The sequence below is a fragment of the Mustela lutreola genome, chromosome 17 (assembly GCF_030435805.1).
Source record: "Mustela lutreola isolate mMusLut2 chromosome 17, mMusLut2.pri, whole genome shotgun sequence".
Lineage (NCBI taxonomy): Eukaryota > Metazoa > Chordata > Mammalia > Carnivora > Mustelidae > Mustela > Mustela lutreola.
Window position 1 is genome coordinate 37,101,291 of NC_081306.1, and position 27,488 is coordinate 37,128,778.

Here is a 27,488-nt window from a genome sequence, read left to right on the forward strand (position 1 = left end):
GGGCACAGAGCAGCTCCCCGGGGGAGCTGAGTGGGCCTCTGTCTGTGCTTAGGCCTCGCGGTGGCTTCCAGGGAAAGGACTTCAACAGGACAGATGCTCTGAGCCCAAGACCGGAGGGAGAGGATGTCTCTCGAGACTCCCCTGGGGACGTGTGGTCGTTGGGGAGCACGCGTGGGCTCACCCTCCCATCTGACTGTCTGTCTGCTGTCTGAGAGAGAGCAGCGCTCCGGGAGCAAGCCAGGGTCTCCAATCAGCTCCCGCTGGGGCGGGTCCGAGTCAGCCATGGCCCCGGAGTCCACTCCCTCTCCTCGGCCCTCTCTGCCCTTGCCCGCAGGGAGCCTTCCGGGAGCAGCAGTCTCTTACGTGTCCCCGCTCTGTTCTCTCTCGGTTGCAGAGCGGCCAGCGCCCCCGAGAGAGCTCCTGGTGCCACAGGCCGAAGTGACCGCACGCAGCCTCCGACTCCAGTGGGTCCCGGGCAGCGACGGGGCCTCCCCCATCCGCTACTTCACCGTGCAGGTGCGAGAGCTGCCCGGGGGCGAGTGGCAGACCTACTCCTCGTCTGTCAGCCATGAGGCCACAGCCTGTGCTGTCGAAAGGTACCCAGGGGCAGGCGGGCCCTCCGCAGGGAGTAGTGCAGGGAATCTGGGGGCCAGAGACACAGCCGGACAGCTCCCCTCTCTTCTCTAGCTCCCTGTACCAGGGACCCGGACTCCCCCTCCTGGAGCCCCGCCAGCCTCTGCCCCGGGTTGATCCTTCTAGGTTCCGCCCTGTGCAGGTGGCGGGCACGCCCCAAGCCCCAGGGAGAGAAGAGGCACAGATCACAGGGCCAGGGAGCCTGGAAATGTGGGCTCCATCCCCCGAGCCCCTGAGAAGCAGAAGTGGGGGTGTGTGTGTGGAAGGGGTGTCACGGGCTGAGACTCGCACCTTCTCTTTGTGCTCTCTCTCCTAGCTGGCACGGCTGATGGCCCCGACGGCTGCCGTCATCCATTAGTGATAGCTGTTCAGGGAAATGGGAGGGGTGTCCCCACTGGACCCTGAGAACCCAGAGTTTATCCAGTTACTGAGGGATCCACCGGGCAAAGGCGGAGGGGAGCGGTACTGACCACCGCAGCTCACTCTTGGCACCTATGGTCTCATCTGGGCCCCTTCCCGTGTTCCCACGCCCCTCTACAGTAAGAGATGAGGGTACCCCTTTCTGGGGTGAGGGACCAGGGCTACATAACTGTCTAGGCAAGGGTTCTCAGCAGTGACCTTAGACCTTGCATCCCGACCTGGGGGTTCTGGGCTGCACAGGCTCACACCATCTTGCAGAAGCCCCCTGGATCTCCGGTGGGAAGGCCTGTCCAAGGAGCCGGCCAGCATCTTCTCTGGCCCTGATTATGGTCACTTTCCATGAAGCTCACAACAGTCTATGCGGGGACCACAAAGGAGCATGGCCCACAGGCTCCAAGGATGCCAGTACCCCAGCCAGCCCTGCTCACGGGGACGGGGGAGGAGGCCTAGACCCCATTTCCCAGGCTCGCCAATGTTCCTCTCACCTTTCAGACAGAACACCACGTACTTGTTGCCCCCTGTTCTGGGCCCTGTGCTGGGAAATCGCACCCACATTTCTCATTGAACCCACAGTGGGGGGCCACTCCGCAGTTCCTCTCAGCTCTGGGAGCCCGAGATCTGCCTCCGGAACGGACGGCAGCGACCAGGCCGCCATCTCAGAAGGCCATGCAAAGCAGTCCCTCTCTGTCCCCCAGCTTTCTGCCAGTGCCCCTCATACCCTTTGAACAGCAGCTACACCACCCGAGAGGCCCTGCTCTTGGCCCCTCGGAGATCTCCGCTGGTTGCCCACCCCTCACTGCCCCCAGAGCCCAGAAAACCCACCCCCGGCACAACCCCGGGCCTCGGGAGGCATGGCCCAGTGTGCCCAGGGGGCTTCATGAACCACACTCGGCCGCACTCTCCTCTGAAAGAGAGGAGAAAACTAAACTCCAGTGGCCTCCTCTGTCCCCGGGGCCTCCTGAGATCAGACGAGTGTGTGCAGGGGACTTCCCACTGGAAGTTTGCCGAGTGACAGTCTGATCTGGTGTGGGACACGCTGTGGTCAGTCCCCTCCAGGCCCCCGCGCCCATCACAGACACACACCGAAGGCCAGGTTCCCGGGAAAGTCACCTGCTGGGCTTCCTACTCTGAGGCGAGAGTTTGCCCTGCGTGCCCCCCCAGACAGCTCGGGGTCCTGGTATGCAGGGGGCCAGAAGTGGGCCTCGTGCTGGGAACTCAGCTTCCTGCTCTCTACACACCCTCCCCTTGACCTGAGGCCCCGGGTGGACTCTTCCAGCCATCTGACATGCGTACCTCACCCCTGCTGTGTGCCCCCCTGGGGGGTGGGAACAGGAGGAGCTGCCACTGGCCTCATATTCCGAAAGCTCTGGAAAACAGTGAGGTGCTAAACACAAACGGATCAATGATGCGTCTGACGTGTGTCCTAAATGTAACGCGCTGAGTGAGCATAAGCGCTGAATTCAAGGACGGGGGTCGTTTCCCACGCGCCGGCGCGTGCCAGACGCCGAGCTGTTGCACCTGCGTCGTCGCTCACGCCTCCTGAATCCCACCCCCTTCGTCCCTCCTTCCCTCCCTTCCTTCACAGAGACCCACTGAGCACCAGGCCTTGTTCTTTGTGCTCAGGGCATAGCAGTGAAAGAGGCCACCGCGGTGTGTGTCCCTGTGGGAAAGGCAGACTGTTGTCAAGGAAGCAAACTGTTCCTTACAAATCACGGTGGGGCTGGTGAGGGGATGGACAGGCCTAGAGGACAGCGCTCAGGGCACGGGCTCTTCCTGAAGCCTGTGAGCTGTAGCCAGAGGGTCCTGATGGGGAGAGCAGCCAGGATTCAGTGAGCGCGCTGCCTGTGTCAGTCTCTTCTAAGCGCTTCTCAACGCCATCCACACAACCATCTCACGACCCCCTGCTCCGGTCGGCCCAGGTGAGGCGCCTGCAGCTCATCGACCTGCCCAAGGTGATGTGGGGGTCAGTGTGGGGGCAGGTTGGCTCCAGAGTGCTTGCTCCTGGCAACTGCCCTGGGCCGACCTGCCCAAGGTGATGTGGGGGTCAGTGTGGGGGCAGGTTGGCTCCAGAGTGCTCACTCCTGGCAACTGCCCTGGGCCGCCTTTTAATCTGAGGAGAAGCTAATGCAAATGTGGGGCCTCAGGTGTTTGAGGCAGGAACCAAAGGAGAAAACCATGCGGTTGTCACAAGAATTAGATAAAATAGCTCCTAGGAAGCTAGGAACAGATGGGAAGTTATTTGTTTTAACTTGATAAAGGATAGCTCCCCCAGAAGCTGCGAGCAAAGATCATTGTTAAGGGTGGAACTTTGGAAGCGCCCCCAGGACAGCCAGGGCCAAGGCAAGGTCACCTGGCATGGCTTCTCCAGCTGGAACAGGGGCACAGAGAGGCCAGGAGACAGGCCTGCGGTCACGGACCAGCCGTGGCACGGAAGAGCCGACAGAGTACCTTTGGGGGCTGACAGAGAACCAGTGCAATCCCGTCTTAGGCAGGAGGGCATGTGAAAACACAGAGGAAGATTCTTCCAATCCTGTGTCCACAGATGGTCATCGGTCTTTGAAAATGCAGAATTCTTCCTCTAGGCCAAGAATTCCCCAGATCCCACTTGCAAACCAGTTGGGAGTGGGGCTGCTATTGGCTAACTCAGAGGGCATGGGAGCCCCCCTGGTCTCCTAGAGAACCCCTCAGAGCTTCTGGTGTTCCACGGTGCTCGGTTTGAAACCCATGAGTTTCCAGGTTGGCCTGGGAGGGGGACAGAGGACTGGCTTGGAGGCAGTGAGGGTCTGCCCACCGGTAGCTGGGCGAGCAGGCAGAGTCCAGAGCCACCCAGCTCTCCTGGTCCGGGAGATGGACATGGGCAGAGCTTTGCTCCAAACAGCACAGCGGTCCATGGGGCAGGGGCGGCTGTTCTCCTCATCAGCTCCTTTAGAAGTCACAACAAGGACAGCCAGAGGAGCCGGCCAGCCAGGGACCCAAGGAAACTGCAGCTCATCTGCTTAGAGGACTGTTCCATTGTCTGTGTGGTACAGAGCTTAGCTCAGACCATCCACACTGACCGGGTCGATGGAGGGAGGCAGGCAGGCCTGCGCGGTGGCCGCGAGCCATGCACCCGGACTGTTAGGGCCCCTCAAATCCCTTTCAGCAGACAGTTGGGGGTGTTTTCCCCTGTTTCCAACGGACAGTTGGCCTTACCTTGGTCTTAGAGGCAGCCTCAAGACAGATCCTCCTCCAGTCCTGGCCAAGCCAGGGACAAGGGACTTTAATGGGGCCAGGCCTCAGTTTTCTCATCCCTACAATGGAAATCACACTGCCTGGCCGGGCCCTCTGTGGGGACAAGGGACAGGCGGGCCTCCACGAAGGTGCGCTGGCGGGCGGGCGAGGAAGCGGCGAGGCGGGCCGGGGTTTCACGCTCTGAATCGTGTGAGGGCTGCGGTAATTAGCTCCTCCTGAGAAATTCTTGAGTCCCTCAGAGAGCGGTGATTTGCTTTGCAGGAGAGGCTCTAATTACAGGAAGAGCCCGGTGTAAAACAGCCACCCTCGGGCCAGGACGTTCAGCCGCTGGGGGTAGGTGGGGAGGATAGTGCCGGCTGCCTGAGGGCCGCCCCAGGCAGGAGCAGGACGGATTCCTGGTCCCTAAGCGAGGGCCTCTTCCTCCCGGCTGCCTGTTCCCTATGGGCAGAGCGTGGGGCAGGACAGGGAAGGGCTCAGGCCCTTACGGCTCATCTGTGTTTCAGGCTGAGACCCTTCACTTCCTACAAGTTGCGCCTGAAAGCGACCAATGACATCGGCGACAGTGACTTCAGTGCAGAGACGGATGCAGTGACCACGCTGCAGGACGGTGAGCCAGCTGGGACCCAGGCAGGGGTGTAGACACGGGCCCCTGGCCGGCTGCTGCCTTTGGGCCCTAAGACAAGGGCTCCCAGGGAGAGAGGCCCCGCTTTCATCCCGAGCCAGGAAGGGGTCGCGCCGGGGAGGGAGGGCGATGACTGGCGAGCAGGAGGATTCAGTTAGCAGAAGACTGCTCGGAGCTCCGTACAGCCTGTGGTCCTGAAGCCGACTTCAAGGACTGGCCAGTGGAACGGAGGTTCCTTTGATTGGCTTCCAAACCCCTACAATCCATTAGCATCCGAGAAATTGAATAATTTATAGGGTCATTAAAAATAAATATGGAAGGGTAGCTGCATTTTGAGTGGTTTCCCCATTTTTCTCATTCACGAACCACTCCACAGTTTTGCCCTTTGACGGAAGCCCAGGGAAGTGAAGGAGCTAAGATCCCCCGAGAGCTCCAGGTGGTTCTTACCCGCCCTCTCCCACCTCAGAGGAGCAGGCCCAAAGATCCTTGTGAGTTCGGGCGCCAATCCTGCCAGGCCTGCTGGCAGGCCGACTTCTAGGGCGGGAGGATCGCTCTTGCCTTGCAGATGCGGGGGTTTGGATCTCGGGCTGCAGGCCTGAGCCTTTAGCTCCCCCAATGGCATTGGGAACTGACTCACCACGTTGCCATGTTTCTCCTTTTTAAGCCAGGAGCCTGCCTTCACCAACATGAGGCCTCAGGCAAGCTGGGGACCAACAGGAGGGGTTCAGGGGGAACCTTCCAGCTTCTGGGCCTCACGCAGAGATCATGCACACCCAGGGTTCCCACTGCCGCTGGGACAGGCCCTGCCAGAAACCCTGTGGTTGTCTTTGTGGCTCGTCTTCTCGTCTTACATTTAACACAGCTGGGGTTCTATTCGGGAGAAGCACTGATGCTTAAAAGAAAGAGGGAAATGCAGCAAGCTAATTTTGTTGGCGAGTCTAAGGAAATCGCAGGCCAGTGAGGAAGATATCATAGACTCCCTTTGCCCTTACATGGCTTGGGCTCCTGCTGAACTGGCCTGTTGGGGGGGGGGGGGGAAGCATTTGAAGGCCTCTCCAGGTTCCCAAAGGCCTATCTGCATCCTTTGTTACTGAAATCCTGTCTTTGGCCGCAGCGACCCTGTCCTCTTTCTCTTCCGAGATCTGCAGTCCCCTTGTGTCGACTGTATTGTGCTTGGGCTAGATTGTCTCCAGAACAACAGATCTGCTGGGACGGACAGACTCCGGGGCTGGGGGAGCCCTGGGCTGGATGTGTGGATCGCTCACTGATAAACATTTCCTTGTTGTGGTGGCTGAGGTGTGAGACCCCCTCAATCCAGCGTGAAATCCCAGAAAGCTGGGTAAGGGTCCACCGTGGACCTCAGGCCAGCAGGAGGCCAGAGAGCACAGGCTAGGGGGCTCCCCAGAAGGCAGGGGGCTGTAGGTGAGGCTGATGCCGGCATGTCCCAGGTGCTGGGTGCCCCAGCAGGTGTGGAGGAGACGCAGAGCCGGTGACCAAGAGTCCAAGTCTGAGACGGTCAGGTAGGTGCAGGATGGGGACAACAGCCTCAGTTGTTCCACTCAGTGACTCTTGGTGAGCATCTGGTACACAGTCTTGGGACCTTAGAGTGAGCAGCCATGAAAAAGCCAACCTAGCATGCCAACTGGGACCGCACAGGTTCAGTGGGAGCGGAGGTGTAGGGAAGGCGTGTCCAAGGAGGGGCGCGGGACATTCGAATGGGGCAGGACTGTAGTTTCCAGCATGGAGGGCACAGCCATGGCCACGGGCAGAGCCAAACTGACCGTATCCCTCCAGAGAGCAGAGCCAAGCGGTCACGGCCGCTGCCCCGAAAATAGCGGCCGTTCCCTCCACCCCAGAACTCAGCCTCCCTCCCTTAGTGTCGGAAACTAAGAGCACTCAGGCCTGGATGGGCTCTTTGTCCCAGTCAGAGCCTCTCTGATTTAAGTACCTCCAACAAATGCTCCCTCTCCTTTAGGGAGAGCCCCTGAGAAGATGGGGGACAGCAGGAAGGCTCCCCAGGCAGGGTTCCCAAAGATAGCCCAGCGCCTTTGTATGTCCTGTGTGGGTCTGCTGGGGGCTGGGGGGCGGTAGGGACAAAAGCAGGACATTATCTTGTCACATCCATCAGGATCCAGTCTGGGCGGGAGCTGGGCTCCGCAGGTGGAGGACAACTACAGGGAAGGGAGGGAGGCGGAGGCAGGGATGCTGGCTTGCCCGCTTCCCCAGCCGCCCACCCCCTCCCCCACCCCACCAGCGGGTCCCTGGCCCTGCCTCCCCGCCAGAACCAGGAGGGAGCTGGCTCCGGAACAGCAGCCAAGTACAAGCAGAACCCGCTAATCCTCGCTTTCTCCTTTCTTGGATTCCAGTTCCGGGAGAGCCTCCAAGTTTCATCTCGGTGACACCGCACACCACCTCCTCGGTCCTGATCCAGTGGCGGGTAAGGCCCGGGAAGGGCAGGGTGTGTCCTGAACCTGCATCTGAGGCCGGAACCTGCCCGGTGCTGGACCCCATGTCTGAGGGTCGGTGGCAGGCCACGGGACTCTGCGTAGTTGGCATGCCCACTGCAGGGGGGAGCACCACGGACCCCCTGAGCCGCGCTGCGGGAAGGGGCCTGAGCACGGCTCCCTGGGAGGGCCAACAGGATGGCAGGGCTGGTACGGGGCATCTGAGCTGAGTGTTCCAGGCTGTTGGGGAAGGACGGTCCAGCAGGCCTCCGTGGTACACACAGAACTAGGTGGCATTGGACAGGGCAGGGAAACCATAGGCTGGGGAGTGATCTTTTCTACAGGAATCATCTACTAACAGACAAAATACCCACGGGGTTACGTGCATCCTCCCTGCGTGCCCGGTGTTAATTCTCAGGGAACAGTCCCGTCAAGGCACCTTATCCTAGACAATCAAGTAACATTGGGGGGCCGTGAACAGTAACATGATGTCAAAAGGACACTCTGCTCTCTCTTGGCCTCATTTCCAATTTGGATACTCTTGTCAACAGCAACGTACATGGAAGACAAAAATAAGAGAGGGGAGAACTGCGTGGAGGGCTGCCCTGGCCCCGGGCAAGCCCAGCGAGGGTGCCTACAGGTCTGTGGAGAGGGCTCAACCAGGCCAGGTGGTAGGGCTCAGCAGCTGGTCTGGACTCAGGCCGGACAGAACCGGCACAGCAACAGGCAGGGCCGAGGGCAGCAATGAGAAAGTCGTGGGAGCTCTGGGCAGCCAGGGAAGTTCCTGAGCCCAGAATGGGGTGGCCTTCCAGAGGAGGGCAGGGCCTAGAGCCGGGGCCGTGGGGTCGGAGCAGGGAGCAGGTGTGCCGGTCTGTGTCCACTGTGGCCACACTGGGCTGGTGGTCCATGGAGGGGCCCGTGCAGCCGAGCTGCTTCTGTCAATGAGATCGTCCAGGAGAGTGCCAACATCACATCCAGACCAGGCAGGCAGGAGGGGACGGTTCGAGGTCAGGAGATTTAGGGGCCCAGGTAATGTTGAAACTTAGAGCAAACTGTGGCTTAGAGAGGCAGAGGCTGTGCCCAGCCAAGGGCAGAGGCTGGCAAGAGGGGAGGACTGGAAGGGACTCCCTTGGAAAGGGATGGCCCAGAGGGCGTGGGTGGGTAAACCACCCATGTTTGTACCGGGACACCTAGAGGAGGCCCTCGGGGGAACTGTCCTACAGGGACTGCCTCCAGGGGCCTTGTAGGCCGGAACAGAGCATGCCAGAGACCCCTCCAGGCTAGAACTGGTGCCCAGCAAGGAGCAAGAGGGAGAGAAGTCAGGATCCCTCCCGGCCTCCCAGGGCTGCTAACAGAGCAGGATGCTGGGCGGGAAGTCAGGGCAGGCAGACAGGGCTGGGATGCGGGTGTCGGCCATGAGGGGGCTCGCAGAATTCTCGGAGTGGCTCCTAACTGCTCAAGGTTCCTGCTGTCTACCCTGGTGGGGCAGCTTGGTGGCAGCCTGGCTGTTAGTTCCACTCGAGTGCAGTTTGACCCCGAGCAAGGAGCACAGGTGGAAACTCCATGCGGGTCAAACGAACAGACTTGCCACGGTGGCTCTGGAAGGGATGAGAGCCCGATGTACATAGCCTGGGCTCCGAGCCACACGCAGACTCTCCAGGTACTGATGGAGTGGGCTCCTCCTTCACTCCACTGCCAAGTGACATGTCTCAGAAGTGAGGGATCCCTTACAGGTGATCAGGAGACAGTTCCAGATGTCTTCCAGTGAACGTGGAAACTCACTGCCTGGCGTTCTGTCTTTCGCAGCCTCACCAGAGTGTGGGGAAAGCATGGGGCTGGCTCCCCCACTGCCTCTGGGCGGCCTCATCCCCTGAGCTTGTCTTGGGGCCCCACTGGCTCTAGGTCCGCAGACCCCTGTTTGCCAGTGGATGACATGACCCCAGCAGGCCTCTCCGGCTCCCGTTCTTTCTCTGTAAAAATGGGAAGTCAAAGGTGACCTCCAGGGGCTCTGAGGCAGGTCTGTTAGGTCTCAAACCCCTGACTTTCATTAGGGCCTTTGGTGGGAGGTGGGAGACTTTCAAAGTGGGAATTCCAGGTCCCAAGAGCTTCTGCTCCCCATCCTCTACTAACTTAATCGACCCAAAAGTTGGTCTTCTCTACTGTGCTAAATTTTACCAGAAATTTAGCATTTTCTTTGTACATGTAGCAATTGGCTGGCCGGTAACTAGGTAAGCTCTTTTCCTATAAAAGCAGCTTGGAGGCTTGGATGGACCATCACCTCCACACGGTGGCTGTCGTCCCCCGCCGTCCCGGCCCCCACGCCCGCGGGGGGCTCCGAGCCCCATGGTTGTGGTTGGACAGCTCTGTGAATGGGGGAGAGCTGTACCAAAGGAACTTGGCATGCGTGTCCATCAGCTGTCCCTGTTCAGAGCCCAGCAGAACAAACTAATTGCAAGAAGCCCAGAGCAGGAGGTGGTCAATATGATGTATTGTAGAAATAAATGCTTATCAACCGCCAGGCAGTTGAAGTATAATTAAAATTATGAGTAATTTACTAAATCAGCACGAACAGAACAAAGAGACTATGTTTAAATATAGATTTGCATTCCAAATGAAATGTTTCACCTGTAAACCCCTTTTTTTCCAGTAATTTGTTTAAAAATGCGAACACCGCCTGTAATTTCAAGGCTGCTGACCCACTTAAACGTCTCCTCTGTAGAAACTTGTCAGGTTTGATTTTTCCTGGTAGGATAATCAATCCCTGCCTTTCATGGGATCCAGCACAATTTGAAATCTGAGGATTTGAGCGTGTGTTCTAGACAGTGGCGGCACTGTGTTCACACTGAGTGCCACTCATAATGGACACCGGCCTTTCTGAGTTGCTCACAACATTGAAGCTGGCTGCTCAGAAACTTCCAGTGGCTCATATAGTCTGTCACTCAAGTGGAGTTCCCTCCTGGGGTAGCTAGAGATTTCCCTAAGTGGATTTTCAGGCCATTTTTTTAGCAAAACAACAACAAAAAAAAAACCAAAAACTAAAAACTTCTTAGCAATAGATCACATCGTGCACATGGGCCCCAGCAGAGTGTGAACTCAGGGCTGTGACAAGCGCCTTCCACAGAGGAGCATGACCACCACCCAGAAAGAGGAGAGAGGGCCACAGGGCTCTTCAAGATATGTTTGGGGTTTGTTCCTTCTCTCACATGGGCTCCATCCCCTGCAGAGGACCAGCTCCTGTGTAGGGTCTGAGCACCCAGAGGTGGATAAGCCAGACTCCAGGCCTTGCAGAGCTTCTGTTCACTGGGCAGAGCCCTAGGATGTGTTACTGGGAAGACAGTGGAGGGGGAGCTGGGAGGGGGCTTCTGACTGTGTTTTGCAAGATGAACGCTCCCCCGCTCTATGCTCCCAGGTAAATGGCAGAGATGGGCATCTGGGCATCACCCACAGCTGGGTAGAGGCTTAAGGGTGTGACAGCCCCTGGGACTCAGCACCAGGCATCAAGGGAAGGCACGTTGGAACCAGGTTTTCTAAGGCTTCCTGTGCTACAGTGTCTCCCAGACAGAGAAGCAGTCCAGGATGAAACCAACCCGAGATGGGGTGATCTTGGATGTCAGCAAATCTAGCTCACAACCATAAGCCCTAAGTGAGTGCCCGCCATGACCAAAGCTTATCAGGGGTGCTGCAGGGAAACAGCAACGAAAATATATAGCCCTGGACTTATGACCAGTCAGTGTGGAGGCAGAAACGGCAGTTGCAGTGTGGTCAGGACCGAGGGCTATAGAGCAGATCTGTGGCTGAAAGGGAACCTTCTGTCCAGAGTCACAGGAGGCGCTAGACCCCATCGGGCCAGATTTCCACCCACTATGAACACAGGGCTGAGCCTGGGTGGGCGAGCCACCAGCCCAAGCCCACACTGCAAGGAGCCAGGACTCGAATCTAGAGCCTGAACATGGCCCATGGCTTCTAGAATTCTCCATGTGTCACATGGAGCTGCCCTACTGATACCTCCCAGGGGGTCCAGAGTCTTTCACGAATGACAGATGTGTTTTCTCCAAACTCTAGAAATAGAAGGAGTGGTTAAACCCAATTCCAAATCCCATGTTGGCAGGCCCCAGAGTTGCCATGGAGCCTACCCTTCCTGTGCCCAGGACCTACCGCAGACTTCACGAGGCTGCCCCCAGGCTACGTGGCCACCTGTGCCCCTCCTCAAGCCCAGAGGGCAGCATCAGGGTGTGTCCCACTGTGTCACAGGTAGCAGCTGCACCTGTCGGATGTGGATGTGGCCTCTTCTCCTTGTGCCTCGAAAGCACCCTCTCCTCCTTCATCAGAAGTGTCCGTGAGCCCAGGATCTATGGCCTCGGCCCTTCCCCTCCATCCTCCAGCCCCATGATGTGCGTGGACACACCCACCCTGTGTGGGGTGTTTGCTGCCTGTTGCCTCTTCCAGATGGAAGATATGCACCAGACAGGGTCTGGGGGAGGGGCACAGAGCTCCCATGCCCTCCACCCCGGATCTCTGCATGTTCACGGACTCGGGAGCTCTCTGAACCCCATCCTCTAGGGCTGTCCTGATTACTTCATTGCACACGCTTGACTGATGAAAGCACCGACCATTGGCCATTGATTGAAACTCCCCTCTCCTGTCCCCAGAAGTCAGGGATGGGACCGAAAGTCCCAACCCTCTGATCACAAGGTTGGTTTTCCTGGTGACCAGCCCATATTCTCATTCACATAACAAGTGACAGCTTTGTCACTCTGGACAAAGACACATGTATGAGGAACATATTTGGCTCATCTGAATGATGAAATAGATACTCTTCTCCTAAGTCACGGTATCACAGCACATTGCCCATCTCTGCTTCCGGCTCCCATGAAGCTCTCCCAGGGCTGTGCCCAAGGGGCTCTCCCAAGGACCTTTGGATCTTCTTATTGCTTCAGTATTTGTCAAATGATGGCTAGACCCTAAATTGCTTCTCCAAATATGCTCTGTCTTCATGTTCAGCAACTGATAATGTGGAACACAGGCTCCCCGTGTGAATTAGCAATTATGATACTTTGCTCATGTTCATCCGTCCAAAGTTTGCCATTATGTTTTCAAGCAGCTGTGCTGTTCGTGACCTTCAGGCTTGAAGGTGGTCCTTTTGTCTTTGGGTGTCATTGAAAAGACCCGTAGATACTTTGTTTGGGGGCTTGGCAGGGGTTGGGAGGTTTAGCTTGTATTTGCAGGACTCAGGACTCTATATGCAAACAAATTACCCTCTGAAAAAGCAACCAGTCATTGAATGAGAGCCCTCCCTACTGCAGTGTGACATCATAACTGCAAGCTCTGAAAACCCTGTGTCCATGTAAGGTGGCCGCCACACATACCAGGGGTAGGACACCTTCATATCTTCATGGAGGGCACAGCTGAACCCACCACCAAGGGGTTTTCCTACAACAAAGCTGTGGCCTCTACTGTGGACAAGGACAGCGTTTACGAAGGTGCTTCTGACACCCCCATACACAGTAGCCGTGTGGATGTCATGGGGAATTTGACGTCCATCCCTATCTCTGGCTTCATGACTCTGCTGTAGCCAGGGGTCCTGGGCGTGCCCTTTACCATCTGTCTGGTCACAGCTTGGATGGTTCTTGTCCTTATTTGCTGAGCGTTCCAGAGGACACACGGGACCCAGAGCCCCTGGCCCCCCAGGCCAGCTCTCTGGCTACTGCAGCCCTCCCAAGATTCATTAATCAACAGGAACTGATGGGAGGGAGAATGTGGGCTGGACACCTCTGTGCACATTGGTGCGCAACCCGGTGTGGGTTAAATTCTGAGCCTCGGGGCCCGTCTCCCACCATTCACAGTCCACAGCGTGTCCAAACATTGAATGAGCACCTGCCCTACCTACCCTACCCCAGGCTCTTTGTACACCAGCTGTCATGAGAGGGACCACGGGGGTTCTGGCTTAGGTCTGAGTCAGTGCAAGAGTGGGGGTGACCTGGCATGCGGAGCAGTCACTGGGCCCCCCTGTGAATCTGCCATGAGCCCGGGTGGCCGTCAGGGAGAGGATGGGGCCAGCTGGTGGGTGACGCAGAACCGGCCCACATGCATAGCTCCTCAGAGTTCACCAGGCAACAGGCAGTTTCACCGCCCACCTGCGTCCTGGGATGGAGTCCCCTGCCTTAGCCTGGGGCTCCTACAAGTATGGTCTGCACATGGGATAAGTTGCTCAGTGCCCATGTCCTGGCACCAGGAAACTCGGGCTCTCAGAGCCCAATCCTCTACCTGGGGGTCCCCTGTGCCCTTCTTCATGAATGTGGCACCTGCCTTTTTGTGCATAAACAACCAAGGACAACCTGTTTGACTTAGTGACTTCTCCAGCACAGCTGGCTGATTCAGCTTGAAGCGGGGCTGCTAGGCCCTGCCAGCACGCTGATCGTGCTGTATTTGCAGCCTCCAAGGGATGAGAGCCTGAACGGCCTTCTTCAGGGTTACCGGATCTACTACCGGGAGCTGGAGTCTGAGGCATCCTCAGCCACCGTGTCCAAGACGCTCAAAACCCCTTCAGCTTTACGGGCCGAGCTTACAGGTGAGACACCTATCCCATCCCAGCACAGGTGCCACACCATGCACCCAGGAAAGGAACCCTTGTGCATGTTAGCTCTATGCAAGGCATGGTGGGAAATGCCCTGGAAGGCCAGGGGAGATGCGGCTCTCCTCCAGGGGGCATGGCCACTGGGGTGGACAGGTCTGTGGCAGCCCAGGTGTGCACAGAGAGCGGTAGCCCATAGAGAGCCCCTGGGCTTTGGGGACTTACTCCCAGTGTGGAGATCAGGGCAAGGTTCCCGGGGGAGGAGCCATTTGAGATAGGTGGTCAGGGAAAAGAGATTCCATCGAGGACACAGGAAGGTACAACTCACAAGGGCCTGGCAAAGGTAAGTGCTTAGGAGGTTAGAAGAACCAAGGGGCTCCTGGATGGTGCCTTCCAGTGGGCCAGCCAGGAGCACCTGCCTGCGTGAGGCTGGTAGGGTATGTTAGGGAGGGAAGGCCCTCCCAGGACACCATGCCACCACCCCATCTGGGGCCAACAGAGGCCGGTCATAGCCTAATGCTCTGATGAGGTCCATTCGGGGGACCCCAGCCTCATGGGGTGCACAGCCCTCTCACTCTGAGCCAATCCACCTGCTCCCCAGGCTTGGATCCAACAGCAGTTGAGGCAGCTTCTAGAACTTCTGGAAAGGGCATCTTCCTGTCTCAGAAGGGAGTCAGAGGGCATCCCCCAAACAGTATCACAGAAGATTCCTCTTGCCGTGTGACATCCTTGTGTCACATCAGAACGTGCAACTCCAGGACTGCATCCCTGCTCTGTCCACCTCCCACCACAGCACAGGCTGTGCCTTGGGCCTGCCAGACAGGCGGCGGCTGCGTCTGGCTGATCCCAGAAGTGTGCTGACTGGAACCACGGGCTCATTTGCCTCCCGTGCTCTTGGTCACACTCCCGCATCCCCGCCCCGCAGGCATCCCTTGCCAGTGGCCAGATAATATCTTCCTGGGCTTTGTAGCAAAATCAAAACCACAAAGTAAAAGAACCCAGGATGTGATTGGGTCCATTTACCTGCACAGGCGCTCACAGTCTTTAGCTTGCTCGTCCCCGTCCAAGCAGGGTGCTCACCTGAACCCAGACAACCGTGCCTGCCGCAGGGTGTCTGGAAAAGTTGCCGCCCTGGGAGAAACCTATTTCCTGGCTCCTCGAGTGGTGTTTGCCCTGTCGTGCCAGAGACTCGTCTGATCCCTGTCGTGGGCCAGGTGCCCTGGCTATCTCAGGAAGCCAGGTGGGGACCCCCAGGTTGCTAACGGGGAGTGTGGAGGCGGTAGTATGGACGGCCAGTGGCTTCCGAGCACAGCGGCTTCCGAGTGCAGCACCAGCCCACCCACCATGTCTACAGACATCGTTTGCAGTAACTGTTCCCTGCCTGCTAACTGCCTTTCTGCTTTGCTTACTCCTAATAGCCCAAAGCAGCTTCAAGACCGTGAACAGCAGCTCCACGTTAACGACGTATGAATTAACACGTAAGTGCACGCCGCCTTCAGCAGGAGGCGCCGTGACCGCGGGGCAGGCGGGGGCCAGTGCCAATTGGCCTCTCAGTGGACCAAGTGAGAAGCAGCCGGGATTGATGGCTCTAGTTTCTGGAATTCCCCCTCTCCAGCGCTGCTTCTCAACACACCAAAACCATCGCGGAGACGGGAAAGTTCACTTCCAGAACAGAAACTGGGAAGGCATTTGACAGCTGGTCTTTGAGTTTGGGGGACTCAGAGGGAGCCAGAGCTCCTTTCTGCTTCCCTTTGACCTTTTCCTTTTACTCTGTATTTAATTGCAGTAAAATATGTGCAAAATGTACCATTGTAACCGTTTCTGAACGTGCAGTTTGGGAGCATTAAGCACGTTCACACTGCTGTGCAGCCATCACCGCCCGCCTCCAGGGCCCATCCCTTTCCCTGGACCGAGCTTCCGTCTCTGTGAAACACCCACCCCTCCCCCACCTGGCCCCCGGCGCCCACCCTGTCCTTTCTGTTTCTGTGTCGGAGTCCTCCAGGACTGCAGCAGTGCTTGCCCTGCTGTCTGGCTTCTATCCCTTCCAGCTTCAGCCCTGCTGGGGCACAGCTGGGACGCTCCATGTCTTCAAGACTGAATAGCGCCCCACTGCGTGCACTCACCTGTTCGGCCACCCATTCATCATGCCTTCCCTCTGGCTGCCACCTTGCTTGCTCTCACGCTCCTGGCCCTTACAGGGTTCCATGGTCCAGAGGTAGGGCGAAGGGGCCCCCCAGTGTGACTCCCCCCTGTGCCGGGAGCTTCCCTGGACTGGCATGTGGATAAACAAGGGGGGAGGAGGAGGGGCTGGCCCTTCCCAACACCCTAAAGTGTGTGAGCACCACCCACCGCATCACAGGCAGCGCCTGGGCAGCTGGCCCTGCCCTCATGGCCGGGGTGGGAGTCCGGGCGGGGAGACTCAGGCATGCCATTTTCTCCTCCACTCTGCTCCCCTAAAAAGGGCTCTGCAGTCTGCCCCGCATCCCTACCCAGCCACCACCCCTCCACCCAGCGCCTCGTCTCCCATGACACCGTGCTGAAGAGCAGCTTAGGGAGTTCGGTGAAACCCAGGTCCTAGAGACGAGGCTTCCCAGGCTGGACCTCCAGGCTTTGCAGTCCGGGTCCGGGTTATGAAGGAGAGGTTGCTCGACTCTGACCGTGCCCATGTCCACCCTGGCTTGTCTCCATTGATGCTGAGGAGACACATGGTCTCCAGGCATGGGGCTGGGGCAAACAGGCCAGGCAGGTGCATGAGCCACAGAAGGCAGCACAGCCGCAGCCAGGCTGAGAGCAGGAAAGGGTGGGTCCCTGCATGTCCCTGAAGCCAGCAGGGGCAGGAACCTGGTGTTCTGATTCACTGAACCTCTGTGGACCCCAGGAGGAGAGATCTGAAGTCTGAGCTAAGTCACCATTCACCCAGGGGTCAGACACGCACATACGGCCTCAGGAAAGCCCAGCGACGATGAAGTGGTATGAACTAGCAGAACCTTCCAGAGTGTTCTCGTTGACAGGTCAGCTACTTCCAACCTGTCGCTCGGCTCAGCCTGTGGAACCCTATATATGTGGTTTCACCTGCCCTTGTCTTCCCGGGACGTGGTGGTTAAAAACTCAGAGGGCTTTGTGTTGCCAGTGCATTTCCTCCTTAAACACCAGGGTCTTCCATGTCCGTTCTTACAGAGAGATTCTGGGCCACAGGCTGGCCTACAGCACATCCTGCTGCCTCTACTCTTACCTCTGGTGGCAGGCCTGCGGCTGCATACAGGAACTGCTCATCTGGGCCAGGGAAGGAGAAGGAGGCCGCTCCACAGACCCTCGGGGGATGCCCCCGCTCTGCCCCGTGGCCCTGTAGTGTTGCTCCAAGGCAGAGAGGTGGTCTCAAGCCAACTGACCCGTCTCCTTCCGCCTGTAGGTCTGAAGAGGTACCGGCGCTACGAGGTCATCCTGACGGCCTACAACATCATCGGCGAGAGCCCAGCCAGCGCGCCCGTGGAGGTGTTCGTCGGCGAGGCTGGTAAGCTCAGGGCACCACTGCCCTCCGTGAGACCTGGCATGGCGCCCTCAGGGGCCGGCAGCATACCCATGTTGAGGAGCCTGGTACTGCCACCTGCACCTCCGGGAGGTTCCAGGTTCTCTCCTGGGAAAGACAGATCTGCCGAGGGCTGGGCTGACCTGGTGGCTGGAGAGACCTGTGCAGTCTTGCTTTCAGACTCAGGGATTGATTTTACCTCCAGAGCCCTCCCTGTGCTTCCCAGCATGTGCTCCATGGGGAGGCTGCTGCCTCCACGGGAATCCAGGTGCGTGGGGACCTTGGCCTCTGCAGGACATTTGTGCTCAGTGTCCCACAGTTCCTGGTGGGGTCCCAGCTTCGGCTTGGCACACATCGGCCTGACCCCCCAGTAAACTGCCCGGTCTCCTGTATGGGAAAATCACATGGATCATTGTTTGTACCCCTATTAGATAAGACGCGGCCCCTGAGTTTGTTTCCAGGGCTGTCCCTTGTGTGGAGGCTTCAGAGAGACATCATGTTATGTTGAGAGCAGACTGGGCTCCTGTCTGACCCAAGGGCACTGCCCGCTCTCCCCTCCTCTGCCGGGGCTCCTGCTCAGGTCAGCTGGGGTGGTGAGAGCATCGTGCTTCAGGCCGGGAACCACGGGAATTCCCTCTGAGGTCAGAGCCCCAGGCTTGCAGGAGACGGTGGTTGGGCCGCTGGGCCAGCCCGCAGAAACCTGTCAGGTGACCTTTCAACATTTGGAGAGACCTTTCAACATTTCTAACATTACTGTTAGAAACTGAATGACAGCACTGGGGGACTAACTGAGCAAGACTTTTCTGGAATGGTCAAGCAACATTTGCACCAAGTGAGGCCGAGTGAAATGTGATGCCTAGAGCATAGGCTGTGCTGGTGGCGCTGTACGTCTGCCCCCAGGGGTTAAATGGCGTGGTGAGATGGGGGCTGGGCAGCCAGTATTCTGGGCAGATGTGCCTCCCCTCAGAGGAGCCTCCCTCCCCAGGCCGAGGCCAGGCAGGAGCACAGGCAGGGAGGGACAGGACGTGCCCAGTATCCTCCAGAAGGCGGGCTCTCCAGCCCTCTCTGGCACCTGGGCCCACACTGGTCAGCACGGGGGTCTGCCGGCCAGCTGGAACCGCAGCACCTGGCAGCCTGCTGGCGGCCTGCATCAGGGGCCCGTGGCACTGGAGGCAGAGCTTGAGTTATAGGGGCCCAGGCAGACGCTCCGAGGAGAAGACTAGCACCAGGGAGGGAGGCAGGCAGGCATGGGGGGCTGTGTGCACTGGCCAGGTTGCCGTGGGCCTGACGTCCGGCTCCGTGCTCCGTGCCATCCTCCACTCCGTCCTCTGCTCCATGCTCCATGCCATCCTCCGCTCCGTGCTCTCCTCCGGCTCTGAGCCACGCCCCGTGCCGTGCTCCACGCCGTGCTCCATGCTCTCCTCTATGCTCTGCTCCGCGCTCCACTGCACGCTGGCGGGTTAGCAAGCATCAGGGCAAACCGCGAGCAGTGTGAGGTCAGCCGTCCCCCCCAACCCTGAAGCGGAGGGTGCAGCCTGGAGCGCACACCCTGTGCACAGCTGTGGTGCAGCCGTCACCCCCACGGGGAGAGAGCCCCACTTCCCGGATAGAAGCCCCTGCCATCCAGCTGTCCCTCCTCCCCATCCTGCTTCCCAGCCAGCCAGTGGCCTGGAGGTTTCCTGTCTAGGAATCTGTGCGGAATGTCTCCTAGCACCTGCGCCCACGAGCGGGGTGCTTTCACCCGACGCGGCAGCACCTAGTCTCGTGCCTGGGGAACGTTTTGCCATGTGCACACTCAGATTTCGTCTCTTCCCGTCTGCACGGGGACACCTGGCTGGTCCCCACCATCCAGGTGCTGTGAGGACAGCCTCTACGGTATTATCCAGCAGCGCTGAGCTAACGCCATGACAGACAGGCAGGGGGAGCCACCGAGGTGGTGGGGTGGGGGATCCTTCTGCTCCCCGGGGCCTCTCACCTTCCTCCACTCCCCTGGAGGGGCCCCCACTCCTAGGGCACCTGTCCTCCCGGCACCCACCTGCTCCCCGTGCTGTCTCCCCACATCTCGGTGTCAGCCTCCTGGACCCCATAGCCCCCAGATGGAAAACGGGGGACCCTACCTGGTAAGCCTGGGCTCCAGGGCTGTCTGACCCCACTCGCACGCTCTGATGAGCCAGCTGTGCTGCTGAGGGCCCTTGCAGGAGGTGCTGAGAAGTGGCTCTTCAAGCCTCCTGAATGGTTGTGGGCTCTGTGCACGGAGCACTGCTCAGCCTCCTCGTGCTCCCTCTTCCCCTGACTCCCACCCAGGACCTGACTCCAGGGGCTGCTTCTCCAGAAAGCTCTCTCTGACCACCACCCCCCACCCCCCCGCTGCCCTGCCACAGGTCCAGCTTTCCCCTTTTGTACCCTGAGTCTCAGGTGCAGTGTGGACACCTCTACCTTCATTATCAGATGGGACGGTCCTGTCTTCCTTCCCCGTGGGACCAGGACCACTCCTCTCACAGTGCTCCCCATCCTGAGCTTAGGACCAAAGGGGACCTGAATACCTTTGCTGCCTTGCAAATAGAGGTCCCCAGACTCCCATGAGGACGAGGCAGGAGAGCAGCTGTGGGAATCCTGGGCACTGGGAAGCACCCAGATGGACTGAGATAAAGTGGGTGGGCTTCATGTCTCAGAGCAGGGGGGAGTAAGTGGGGGGATGGGGCTAATCAGGGAGGTCTCCTCCTGAAGCAAGGAGATACATGACAGTGGTATCTGCCCTGTGACTGCTGTGACCCCAGTACCCTTGCTCACACAGGCACACACATGTACCATCAATGGCTCCTACAGCACCTGGGCAGGGAAGGGGGTCAGCTGGCAGGGTACAGGAGTGCACTCTGGGGAGGCAAGCAGGCGGCAGGAGCAGGGACCAGAGAGGCTGCTAAGTGCTATGGGCTAGGCTTTGTGCAAGGGGGTTCTTGTAAGCACCGCACAGGAAGAACGCATGCGCACGTCCCTGCAGTTCTGCTCTCTCCTGCACAAATTTGGATGGGGGCAGGGAGGGAGGGAGCAGGATACGGAAGGAAATTGTATGCTCACTCCTTCCACCGTAATGTGGGTGACAGCCTTCCAGAGAGACCAGCCGAGGACACGGAGCACAGAGGCAGAGTGGCCTGGCGGATACCAGGAGAGGGTGTGCTGTGCACCCCGGGGGAGAAAGGGCAAGACCTGCCTGCCCAAGTCAGATGCAAATAGGAACTGACCAGGACTCTAGGCCTTGAGATGCTGGAGTCAGGGAGGACCAGGGCCACGGCCCCGGCAGATGAAATCAGGGAGTCTTTGGAGTTTAGATAGAAAAAACAGGGAATCAGCCTTCTCAGCGTGCATTGGCTGCTCTGGAATAAAGTCCACCCATTCGTAGGCAGTTCTGCCAGTTACTGACTGTGTGACCATGGGCAAGTCAATTGAACCCTCTGGGCCCCAGACTTGAGGAATCACGGTGTAGAAAGGAGCACTGTGAGCTAGGACTAAGGACACTCAGAGCCTCATGCCAACTCTGTCCCTAACTCGTCTGTCCTTCCTACAGGATGAATGTGGAGAACATGACCACACGGGGTGGGTCAGTATTTGTGAATGAATGGTTGAGACTCTGGGTGAGTTACTTAACTCCCTTGGTCTCATCTGCAGAGCAAGGTGTTTAGAATAGGGGGTCTCTGGGTCTAGCCCAAACATACAGGATTTAAATCTGTTTCACCTCATGGAGACAAGGTAATTTTTAGGAAATTTCTAATTGAGATTGATTTCTGAGTCCAGGCATCGCAAATGGGTAAAAATAATACATCAGTATGGACTCCAGTTTGCCAGAAATAAAAGCCCAGCCCAAACAGGCTTGGGCTGAAAGAATCATATATTAACCCATGTAACAGAAAAGTTGAAGGTCTAGCTTCAGGCATGGCTGGATCCAGCACCCTAACAGGCTGGTTTGATGGTTCGTTTTGGCTCCACTGTCCTGTCAGTTTGCTCCTATCTTGGGGAGGCTCCTTGTTACAGTGGCGCTGCTGTGGCAGCAAGAAGACAGCTTCCCTTCAGTGACATCTGCAGAGGAAACCCACTCGGTCCTAAGAGCTGGCCTTTAGTGATACAGCCTTCTGCAGACCAGATACAGTGGCCAGTGGTCTGAGGTCCCCAAAGCCAGGCAATGACGTCATCTCTACCTGGGCCCCTGGGCCAGATGGGAGGAAGGATCCCTAGGGGAATGGGTGCTCCCTGCCACAGTCCACACGCATGGATGGCAGAGTGCCAGTGGCCAGAGCTGCTTCAGAGAGGGGTGAGAGGGACCCTGTGTGGGGTGCCATGGTACATAACTGCTGTTCCAGTTGTCCCCACTGAGATCTCCAAGCCCATCTCTGTGTTCTCGGGGTCCCGGGTACTACAGGGCTAGAAAAAGGAGACCACATCCTGGCCTTCAAGACATGTGCTCCTCAAGGATGGGCCCCCACTTTCTGGCAAAGGCTGCCCTCTTGCGCTGGGACAATAACATCAGCTGCTGCCTGTGTTTCCAGGCCTCCCAAGCCGCTCTCCCCTGGAACAGACACTGGCCGTGTCGTCTAGAGTCCCTGCTCTTGCTCCGTGTCCTGGGAGGACCTGCAGGCTTCCTCCAGCCCTGCTTTGGAGCCGTGCCTCTGGGGAGTAGCCGTGCCTCTCTCGAGGCAGAGCTGGGGTTCCCTCCTCTCTTCCGGAACACATTGCACACACAGCTTTCTGCACTCGCCGTCTGTGGTCTGTCTGTGCTCAGTGCTCCACAGAGCGGAGAGCCCCTCCTATCCACCCCACTGTCCTTAGGACTCCATGGTTTGCCGGCAATGCTGTGGGGAAGGAGTGGGGGAAGGGACAAGACCAGATTAGACAGGAAGGAGGGAAGCCGGCAGCCCTGCTCGGAAGCATGGACACAGGAGACGAATGACAGCAGGCAGTGCCATGTGGGGGTGGGGATCCCCAGGGCCAGGGACACACAGGAAGCGCCCTAACAGAGGCTTCAGAAGCCCCAGCTCCTGTTTGCCCCATCACCCCTGTCCATTCAAGAAGGGCACGCATCTGGGGACCCCAGAAACCTAAGGGCTTCTGACAAAACAACACAGCAGACCTGACTGGCCCCAAACCAAGCCCAGAGCTTTCTGTTCTGAGCCTTGTTCTGTTTTAGTCAAAAATTGATTGCACCCTGAATGCTTTGTGGGGACCACTGAAGGCAGAGCACCTGTTTCCGGCTCTGATGGTGGGGGCTGTAGAAGCAGAGACCCCCCCCCCACATACACACCCTGCTGCCAGGGAGGGGGGATAACAGCCCCCATTCTCACGGAGCAGGGAGCCCTCACCCCATCAACACCATCCCAGCTGCCCCATCAGGACCCTGTAGCCCCCCGACTCTACTGTGCAGGCCAAGGCCCCTGGAGTGGGTGGACTTGTACCAAAGGGTCTTATTTGGGGAGACAGGAGTGTTGTAGAGGCCCTGTGAATTGGGGTTCGATTTCCTGAAGCAACAGGCCCAGGCGCCTCTGTCATAGGTCACAGAGAAGATTCAGTGAGCCTGAAGAATGACAGGTCCTTGGCCTGGCGCCTGGCCCGGGGATGCACAGACAGCAGTCATGCCGCCCTCACTCCAGGGGTGAGGCAGGGTTAGCAGCCCCCGCCCACCTCTAGCCCTGCTTCCCCTCTGGGCCTCAGTCCAGGTTTAAAGGCAGAATGCGCCCCCCTCCCAACGCAGAGGAGCCCACCCACAGAGCCGAGATGATCATGGCAGAGGAAAGGAAAGCCAATGTCAACCCTGAGAAAGCCCCGGCCAGAGAGGGTGATGGTGGCCAGGAGCAGTTTTGGCCCAGGAAGTGACCAAAGAGGCCAAGTGCTCGGCCTAGGCCTGAGCTGCTGGCCCGGACACACCTGATGTTCAAAACCTGGCGGGGGGCCTAGAGACTGCGGGCTGGCTCCAGGATGAGGGGCATGCTGCATAGCCCGCAGAGTCGGGGTCGATGTGTGGCCCAGGTGTGATTGGCAGGGAGAGCCATGGGCGCCTGGGGAAAGTCAGGCTGCCATGGAGGGGAGGGGTGCATGCTCAGGGGCCTCATGGGGCAGCCGTCTTGCTCTAGGGCAGGAAACACAGGGTCGGTCTCACCCTTTGACTCTCTGCCTTGAAAAGCTGCCATCACAGAGATCGCCACGCAGGGGAATAGGCAATCCACGGAGGGTTCCGAGCAGGATGGGCTCACAAGGTTGGGCTTCACAGCAGTCCTGCCGGGGAAGCTGTCAGTCCCTTTTGCATATGGCTAAAAGAAGCTACAAGAAAGGTCCAGCCACCAGGCCCAGGGCCACCTCCTGGCCTGACCATGCTGTCACTGGCCTTGGACAGGTGTTTGTCTGCCTGGGCCCTGAAAGCAAAGTCAGAATCCTGCCGAACTTGGAGCAGCCCCTCTGACCGTCAAGAGCCCCAGGGCCATCGGCAGCAGCTCACAGGCGGCCCGGTGCTTCAAGGCTCCCCTTGCTCCCCCTTTTCCACTGCTTCAACGGTGACAAGCCCAGCATTGGCCTTCCCAGGCTGGCCACAACCTCCCCATCCCTGTGGTCCCATAAGCATTAAGCCCAGGCAAAACCTGGCTGGGACTTTACCCCCAACTGCCAACCCCATGGGGTCAGGGCAGCCAGGCCTGTGTAGTCCGTCTGCTCTCCAGTCTGGCTTCTATGCCCGCTTTCCTCCATGAGCGCCTCCAGCACCTTCCCGTGAACGTGCATGAGGTGACCCATGTGGGCCCGCCTGTTTGCAGAGGCTCTGAGTGCAGCCCATAGCTGCTCCCACTCAGGAGAGAGGACAGGAGGTTCCTCTGTACCCGCTGATCCCCCCGATGCTTTGAATGTGCCCGTTCTCTCTGCCCCGCTGGTTCAGGGGATGACCCCCACAGGGAGCACAGGGCTCTTCAATGGAGAGCAGAGAGGGAAGATGTCCCCTCCTGGCCTCCAGAGGCTTCTCCCGATCTTGCCCCTTGCACTGGGCTCTGGCAGTGGTGGGTGGAAGCCAGGTCTGGGATTGTATCTGGAGACTCGTCTGGGGCTAGAAGCATCAAGGCCACCAGAATATCCCCATGGGAGCGGTTTGGGGGAGCAGGCAAGTGGGGCTCACTGCTGTATAAGGAATGGGGGGTCAGGGCCAGGGAGTGCCTTTCCCGGGTGAGACAGGTGGCACCAGATGCGGGGCTGGGTCTAGATGGTGGACAACCTTCACAAACCATCCCCGGGGTTACCCCTGCTGTTCATCTGGGAGAGAGGGACTGGCACAGACACAGGGCGCAGGGGTTTGCTGACATAAATCAAGCCTCTGTGAGCACTGTTGCAAATCCTTTATAACCTCTCTGATTCTGTCCTTGGGAGAAAATGCTAGAAGCAGACTCCCTGGCTCAAAGGACATAAACATTTCTTGCTTGAAGAAACTGAAACCCATTGACATGCCGCACCCTGGGGACCAGGATGGGGGTCATGTGGCCTCTCTGCTTCCACACTGGGCTCTTGCCTCACTTGTTAGGTGACAGTGTATCTCACTAGTGTTCTGGCCACTGACCTGTCATCCCTACCATGCTGTTGAATGCCCCGACCGTACACGGCGACATGTCTCACGGGGTCTTAGTGTCCTGGGGGTGATTTGTGCGAGCTCCGTGTGCATCAGGGACATCACATCCGACCCCCCATAGGGCCCGCAGTTTCCCTGTTCTGTTGTCTGTCGCGGAGTTTCCTGTGGTCAAACCTCTCACTCTGCAGGGTCTGCTTCTGGTCCAAGAGCCCGGGAGGTACCCGGCTTGTCCTCCAGATTGGCGTGGGTCCCTGGTTCCTGAAACTCTGGAGCACATCTGGAATGCGTTTCGGTGCTGGGCAGACGTGAGCTTCTCATTGGCTGCTTCTCGCACCCGCTCCCCAGTTCCATCTCCGACCAACCGGACCCACAATGCTCCGGGGCGCGGCCGGGGGTTCTTGCGACGTCGCACTCATGCCACCAGCCGCTGTCGTGGGTGCGTTATCACCATTCTTCCTGTCTCGCAACACTCCCCAGAACTCACAGAACTTCTCAGCCATTTTTAGGAACTTTATAGTCATTTCGGCAAATTCTGCTGGGATTGGACGGGATGTGTGTTACGTTCTGAAGGGACAGAAAAGTGCACCCCACAGTCATCCCGCTCTCCCACCCTCCCTCTCTGGAACCCCCTCACCTCTTCCCCGTGCCTCTTGCTAGAGCTGCACTCGGCTCTGCCCTGCGGGTCACCTGCTGAACTCGGTCCCCGCAGCATCGTCACCTCGAGCCCTGATCCCCCAGCAGCTTGTCCTCACTCTACCCACAGTAGCTGGAGCCCGACTGCCGCCCCAGGGAAAGGAAGGACTTGACAGTTAATTCCTCCGAAAGAGGGAGTCAGAACTTTCTCCTGCACCCAGTGGAAAGCGCCCTGACCTTTGCTCTTTGACCCCAATAACTTTTGCCTAAAAGGGAAAAGAATCAGGCACTGTTCTACTCGTTGGTTGGTTTAGGGGCCATTTGGGTCATGATGGGCCCGACTGTCCCTTCACAAGGCTGCGAGCATCTTGGAATGGTTGGTTGGCTCTTTTTTTAAAGAACAAGAAACTTACTAGGAACTGCAGGTTCTACCTTTCTTGGAAGTCCTGGAGTTTTTAATTGCAGCTGACTGGAAGGAGGGAGGAATGGCACCACTTTTTTTGCCGTTTTAGCTCCCCCTAGCAACGCAGGGCCCGGCTCCAGCCTCAGGGCCAGAGAAGGCTCTGGAGCTCTGCTGGTCTGAGCCTGGTGCAAGGCCAGGAGTCAAGGGCACTTTGGCCACAGCCTCTCCCCGGCATCATGCACTGCGATCTCCAGGTAATTACTAATGGACGCGGGTCCTGACAGCATCAAAACCACAGGCAGCTTCCATAGCAGGTCCTGCCTGTCGTGTGGTGGGCCATGCAGTGTGTATACAGTGTGCAGGTGGAGACACAGGGCTTACAGGCCAGCGATCATGAATGGTGTGGCGGGTGTTCACTGGGATGTGAGAGCCTGCTGTGGGCCAGGCCAGTCGCTATCTCTGGCCCCAGGTGAGCCGTGGGTGCCCGGAGGCCATCACCCAGTCTGGAGGTGGCCAGGGGTCCTGGGGCTCCTTCTTGCCCTCAGGGGCCACAGCACACTGTTTGCTTTCTTGATGCACAAAGTCCCGAGTCATTGCCTCAGAGACCAGACTAGAGAGTCCCCATAGAGCGACAGCCTCCTGTGTTGCTGGGCCTGACCCCAGCTGACCCAGTAGACGTTGATAAGGGAGTGGGGACATTGCCTGTCCCCTCCCAGACCAGAGAGAGCTCCTAGGGATGGCCCTGGCCTTTGCTGCCTCCTCCAGCCTGTCTTCAGCATCCCTGACTCCAGGAACTCCTGTCCTAAGGCCGCGTGGGGAATGAGGTAACAGAGTCTGGCAGCTGTGTTGATTCTAAAGCCACTGCAAGCACATGGGGAATGGGGTGCTGAGGGGGTGAGGGGAGGCCTGAGGCAGGGCTGCACCCAGGATTAGGCCGTCCGTGCGGTCAGACGTGGCCTGGGAGAGGTGAGAGGAAGGGAGGGCAGCTCCCACAGTCTGGTCAGTGCTGGGGTGCCGCGAGGGTCCCAGACCAAGGGCACAGGTGTGAGCTGATGCCCTATAGCAGAGACCCATGGAAAGTTCTAGAATCACCACGACTACCCCAGCTTCCATACCCCGGCATGAGTGATCCTTCCCCAACCCGATTTCAACCCCTCAGTGGATCCCTCTTGTTCATAGGGAGAGATATAGAATTTGCTCCTGCGACAGGCCCTGGGGCCCTTCCCACCTAGCAGCATCTCCTGGTCCCACAGCTCTGGGTATCCCTCTCCTGCACCATGTGCTCCGCAGCACAGAGTACTGCCTTCCCCAGCAGATGAAATGTTAGTAGATAAATGACATTTCTATTAACCTAATTTCCATCAGCGTAGGAAGGTTATGGAGAATATTTGAATCCTAATGCTTTATTTGGAAAAGATCC

The 27,488-nt window shown here is 58.2% G+C and overlaps 1 protein-coding gene across 3 annotated transcripts in view; it reads left to right on the forward strand.

Annotated features, from left to right (window-relative positions):
* The window catches only part of SDK1 (sidekick cell adhesion molecule 1), an 867,118-nt gene that overhangs the window by 790,878 nt on the left and 48,752 nt on the right, over positions 1-27,488 (forward strand). For 2 of the 3 annotated variants that reach the window (XM_059154465.1, XM_059154467.1), the window contains exons 30-35: positions 395-596; positions 4,788-4,891; positions 7,273-7,343; positions 13,783-13,918; positions 15,340-15,399; positions 17,331-17,432. In XM_059154465.1, coding sequence (XP_059010448.1) covers positions 395-596; positions 4,788-4,891; positions 7,273-7,343; positions 13,783-13,918; positions 15,340-15,399; positions 17,331-17,432 — 675 coding nt within the window. The remainder of the gene's footprint in view (positions 1-394; positions 597-4,787; positions 4,892-7,272; positions 7,344-13,782; positions 13,919-15,339; positions 15,400-17,330; positions 17,433-27,488) is intronic. The other variant, XM_059154466.1, reaches the window with a different exon arrangement.